General features: G+C 37.9%; 1 protein-coding gene across 2 annotated transcripts in view; it reads left to right on the top strand.

Moving 5' to 3' along the window:
- The window catches only part of INIP (INTS3 and NABP interacting protein), a 19413-nt gene that overhangs the window by 7975 nt on the left and 5760 nt on the right, over positions 1–5678 (top strand). For both annotated transcript variants that reach the window (XM_010843591.1, XM_010843590.1), the window contains exons 3-4: positions 2803–2905; positions 4963–5053. In XM_010843591.1, coding sequence (XP_010841893.1) covers positions 2803–2905; positions 4963–5053 — 194 coding nt within the window. The remainder of the gene's footprint in view (positions 1–2802; positions 2906–4962; positions 5054–5678) is intronic.

Here is a 5678-nt window from a genome sequence, read left to right as displayed (position 1 = left end):
GGAAGTGTTTGCCATTAACTAGCTATCTAGAAGACCAGATACTGCTACTACTTAACTCAGACTTAGACGCAGGCAATCTCTCCTGAATTAGTATAAGCTTGAAACACTGAATACATTTTATGTATCATTAAGGAGGCAGAATAACATTCTGCCTTCCTACCCTCCAAAAACGTGGCAACCTGCTCCAGTATTCTTGCCTGGAAAATTCCATGGACAGAGGAGCCTGGCGGGCTACAGTATGGGGTTGCAAAGAGTTGGACATGATTATTCCTTATTTCCTATTGATTCTCTGATTGTCCCGTTGATTGAACTGCCCGAAAAGCTCTTGGGTTTGTCATGTCTGTTCATTTCTCTGGCCATAAACAACCTCTCATCTCTAGCTTGTTCTACTGGCTTTTGTTCTCTTATCTAGTCTATTCTCAACCTTGTAGCTTCCATGATCTTTCTACCAGGGGAAGGGTTATTTTGTCCCTCCACCCCTCGTTAAACTAATTAGTCTAACATTTCAGCTCAAGCATTCCTTCCTGGAGGAGACTGCTTTGACACTGCTCCCCCTCCTTCCAGTCTGAGTCAGGCTGATTCAACATTGAGTCCCACAGTGATTGTTATAAATGCTGATAGAATTTTATTTCTTTATTTCAGACTGCTCATCTTAGACTTTAATTATACATTCATCTGTGTAATTATTTGATAATCTCTATCTTCACTGGAATGTTTTAAGAACCATGAGAGCTAGAATGAAGTCAAGTTGTGACACATCGTTGCATTCTTAGCATCTGCCTTAGCGCCTGTATGTATGTCATTTGTACACAATAAATAACTTAAAACATGTTGAACTAATAGTTTATTAGTAAACCAATAAACTAACTGGAGGAATGGACTCCTCCAATACTAAACGGCTGTTTTGTTTTTTTGAGGATGGGACTCACTAAGCTTGTAGGGTCTCGGTTACCCAGTCAGGGATTGAACCTAGGCCATGGTACTGAGAGCGTGCCGTGCTGACCAGTAGGCCACCAGGGAACCTCCCCCTAAACAGCTCCCTCAGGATGATATAGTTCGATTCACTGTAGAGTTGTGAAGAGTATATAGCTTGTAAGATAACTACTTGAAAGATTTGAGTTTTTTAAATATCTTTAAAAATAATCAGTTATGAAAGCAGTATAATAACTGTAATTGGAAAGTATATTATCCATACCCGCACTTATCAAACAGTAATTTTCATTCTTTAGTTTTAGATTTTTTCAATAAAAAGATTTCCTGTTAATCCTTGTTTAAGTGTCATAGAACTATTCATTCACACAATGTGAATTATTAGCTGTTAGGTTTTAAGTGCAATTTGATGTAATGCTGGTTACTCCAGAATATTTTTAGTGACACAGAAATGTGTGGTATTAAAATGTTTCTATAAGTGAATGTGGAAATGAGGGTACATATGATTGTGAATGGAGACAGAGTTATAGTTCTAAAAGTGGAACTTTTAGAGTGTGCTGCATTATAAAATAATTTTATTAGGAAAAAGTTTAGTTATAAAGAAATAGTATTTCCTACTGTACATGCGATAATATGTTTTACTACCCTTATGCTTCTAAGAATGTAAAAGTTACCTTTACCTTTAAGATACATGTAAAACATCATAAAAGTAAAATACTGAATTATGGCAAGGATGGTTTGTCTTAAAACAGTGCATGTAGTGACTGTAATAGAAGTTCAGTTTTATGTATCTATGCCCTTGAGTTAAGTTTGTGCAAACCTTGACAGTGGGAGAATCTTGCTCTAGAAAATTATACTTAACTGCTTCACATAACTCACCTTCCCGGGTGGCTCAGTGGTAAAGAATCTGCCTGCCAGTGTAGGAGACTCAGGTTCAATCCCTGGATCGGGAAGATCCCCTGGAGGAGGAAATGGCAACCTGCTCCAGTAATCCTGCCTGAAAAATCCCATGGACAGAAGAGCCTGGAGGGCTGCAGTTCATGGGGTCGCAAAGAGCCAGACATAACTGAGTGACTAAGCATAATGCACTTCATGTAACAAATAGACTACCTAGTATTTTGCCTTAAGTTTCAAGTTTGAAATAAGCTATTATTGTTACTTAAGTTCTATTGACTATATATGTCTATAATATAGTAAATGTTTTGTGCACAAACTGACACATAAATTATTTTTGAAAGGTCAAGAAGGAAGTACAATTTTGGGACATCAGACAAGATCAGAAAATAAGAGCCCTATAGACCTGACCATAGCCTTTCCCTTTCAGTTACGTTCCATCTCTCTCGCAGAACTGTTTGTTAGTCAGTTGCAATTCTTTGACTTGTTCCTTGAAAGACTGTGTGTGTCATTTCTGAATGAAAGTGTTGAGAAAAAGAAATACTGTTTTGACCTGAGTGTATCTAGTACTTTTCATGCTTTCCACTTCCATGAAAGAGGCATTCATAAAGACTCCTAAAACTGAGAACCAAGAAAATCTCCAGAGATTGACTGAGCAAGGGAGAGATTGGTCCCTGCAGGATTTGGGGCCCCAGAGATTTTAAGAAACAAATGCTGTTACCCATCTTTGGCGATTAAAATTCTGTAGAACTCACTCTTAAAAGTCCTCAGTCAGTATTATACTTTGCTTTTATCTGCGTATAATGCCGTTACAGTTGGTTGAAGACAGGCAGTAGAGAAGGAAACTGCTTACTAGTAGTTTATTATCATGTTAGAGAATAAAGTTTTGCTTTCTGGATTTCTAGGTAGCCTAGGCTTATAAAATAGCTCTAATCTGTTTTCTTTCTTTCTCATTCCGCCCCCCCTCTCTTACTTCAGGTTTTCAAAACAAAAATAGAGTTGCAATCTTGGCAGAACTGGACAAAGAAAAAAGAAAGTTACTAATGCAGAACCAATCTTCAACAAATCATCCTGGAGCTAGGTATAGAAGAATAATCTGGTTTTTATATTTAGTGATATAAAAAGTGTCTTGGACAGAATTAAAATTGGTTGGCAGTGATTTGTTTCTTTAACATGTGACGTTTTATTTCCTAGTTGGATTTGAAGAAATTAGATTTTTAAAAATTGATTAGATTTTAAATATTTTCATTCTAATCAGAATATTTAATTTTCTCTACAGGCTACTTGCAAAAAAAAGAAAAGAGTTTTGTGTTTTTTGGTGGTTGTTATTCATGAAATTATTGTTAATGTCCCACTTTTTAAGCATTATGCCAAGTAGGTAAAATTGAGGTAGCTTAATGATCTTTATTTCATTTCTGCCATCTTAAATCTCTTCCCTGACACCCATTATTCTTTTCAGCCACCACCTTAACTTCCCCTTCTCTCTTTCAGGCAGATCTCTTAAAGGAGTTGTCCGTACCTGCTCATCTCTGCTCTCTCCCTTACTGACTCCTTAGCTTACTACAGTCTGACTTCCAGGCCTCCCCACCCTAGCCCCAAAGAATGGGTTGGAGCCCAGGTCACTTGCAGCTTCCTTGTGGCTAAATCTGATGAACCAAAGTCCTTTTCTTGTTAGACTGCTTATCATTATTTGAAACCACTGATTTCTTCCTTTTCAAAAAATGGAAATGTAGTTACTGTACAGTATTGTGTTAGCTGCAGGTTTACTGCATAACGATTTGACATCTGCGTACATTGTGATCTGATCACTACAGTAAGTAACCATCTGTCCCTACACAAAGGTATTACAACATTGTTGATCACATTTCTTATGCTGCATATTACATTCCTGTGACCTCTTTATTTTCCAACGGGCTGGTGCCTCTTAATCCCCTTTACCTGTTTCTCCCACCTCACACCCCTTCCCTCTGTTAACCACCTGTTTATCTGTGAGTCTGGTTAATTTTTAATTTTTATTGGCATATACTTGATATACAATATTGTGTTAGATTCAGGTGTATAGAAGTCTATTTTCGTTTTGTTTTTTAGATGCCACATATAAGTGAGCTCATATGGTGTTTGCCATCACAAATGACAAGCTTTTTATTTTTTTATTCCATTGTATACAGCTTCCTCCTCCTTAAAGGACTCTTCTTGGCCTCCATTCATTCACTGTTACACTGTCTTGGTGTCTATTTTAGCCATTTCTCCACCACCTGTCTCTCGAATGTTGGTGTTCCTCCGAGTTCTGTTCTAGACCCAGTCGCCCAGTCTGCGTCTTTTCACTGGCAGTTGCATCCACTTTCACAGCCTGTTATTTATGTGCTGATAACTTTTACACGCTTACATCTCTAGCCCATTCCTCTCTCAAGCACCAGACTGCCTCCTGGACATCTGCACTTTGATGTCCTACAGGCATCTCACACTTGGTGTGTTTCATACTGAACTCATCTCCCCTCTCTACCTACTTAGTATTCTTGGCTTACTTGTTGCTATGAGTGGTACAGATCTACTAGTAATCAAAGTCAGAAACATGAACTTTAATTGTTTATTATTCCCTCTCACTTCCGTCTCCAAGCATTTATCATTCTCTTATGTTTAATTTCCTGGCCTAGGAATTGAACTTCTTGATTTCTTTCACAAGGCTGTACATGTCCTGGTACCTGACTTCCTTCCTAGACTCATTTTTTGACAACCCACTTCTCCCCTCTCCAGACCTCCAGTCCTACTGAACCATAAATTTCTTCAAATGTGTCAGGTTTGAACCCTGCCTTCGTATGCTCTACCATCTGCTTGAAATAGTCAGCTCTTTAGTTTTCATCATAAATGTAACTTTATGATAGACCAGAGTACCTCAAATCAGTTTGAAAGCAGAAGGCCATAAATCATTGATAAAAAGGAGATAATCTGAAGCACTAGTAAATAATATGTATGGGCTTTTCCATATAAATTAATGTAAACAGTGGAAGAAGGGAAAAAGACTTATTCAGGAAGATGTTTTGTTTTTTAAATAATCCCTATATAGAATATCTAATGAAAAATGTGATTCAGAAGTAAAGGAGTCTCTAAATAGTCAAGTAACTAAGATTCTCATTTTAGCATTGCGCTCTCGAGACCCGCCCTCAACAAGGACTTCCGGGACCACGCTGAGCAGCAGCATATTGCAGCCCAGCAGAAGGCAGCTTTGCAGGTAAGAAAAGTGTGACTGACATTCTTGTCTCACCAGAGATTTCCCGGGGCTTGGAAACCAGCACAGTTCTTATTTTGTATTGCATTGGAGCAATATCAATAAAAATGTTCCATACATAATTGCAGTGGTTTGCTGATGTTCAGTCATGCCCAAAGGATTTGAAGGAGCAATACAGGCGTAATGAAAGTATCTTTTATATTGTTGAAGTGGTCATGATTGATTTTTTGCCGCACCTGGGAAGAGACTGCTTGTGCACAAAAGAGTGTAGGATATTTGGATGGCCTGAATGAACGCAAGAAGCCAAACTGGCTGGCTAGTTTAATAGTACATATATATTTTTCAAATTGGTCATTCTGTTATGTCCTTTGGTAGTCTTACTGATTTATTGTTGCTTGGATTCTTTTTTTAATGGTCAGCATATCTGTTTTGAGTGGTGCTAGTGGTAAAGAAGAGATAAGAAAGCCTTCTTCAGCGATCAATGCAAAGAAATAGAGGAAAACAACAGAATGGGAAAGACTAGGGATCTCTTCAAGAAAATCAGAGATACCAAAGGAACATTTCATGCAAAGATGAGCTCGATAAAGGACAGAAATGGTATGGACCTAACAGAAGCAGAAGATATGAA

Source organism: Bison bison, unplaced genomic scaffold (assembly GCF_000754665.1).
Source record: "Bison bison bison isolate TAMUID 2011002044 unplaced genomic scaffold, Bison_UMD1.0 scf7180017864183, whole genome shotgun sequence".
In the NCBI taxonomy this organism is placed as follows: domain Eukaryota; kingdom Metazoa; phylum Chordata; class Mammalia; order Artiodactyla; family Bovidae; genus Bison; species Bison bison.
The sequence above is the reverse complement of the archived record's forward strand: the minus strand, read 5'-3'. Positions and strand labels throughout refer to the sequence as shown.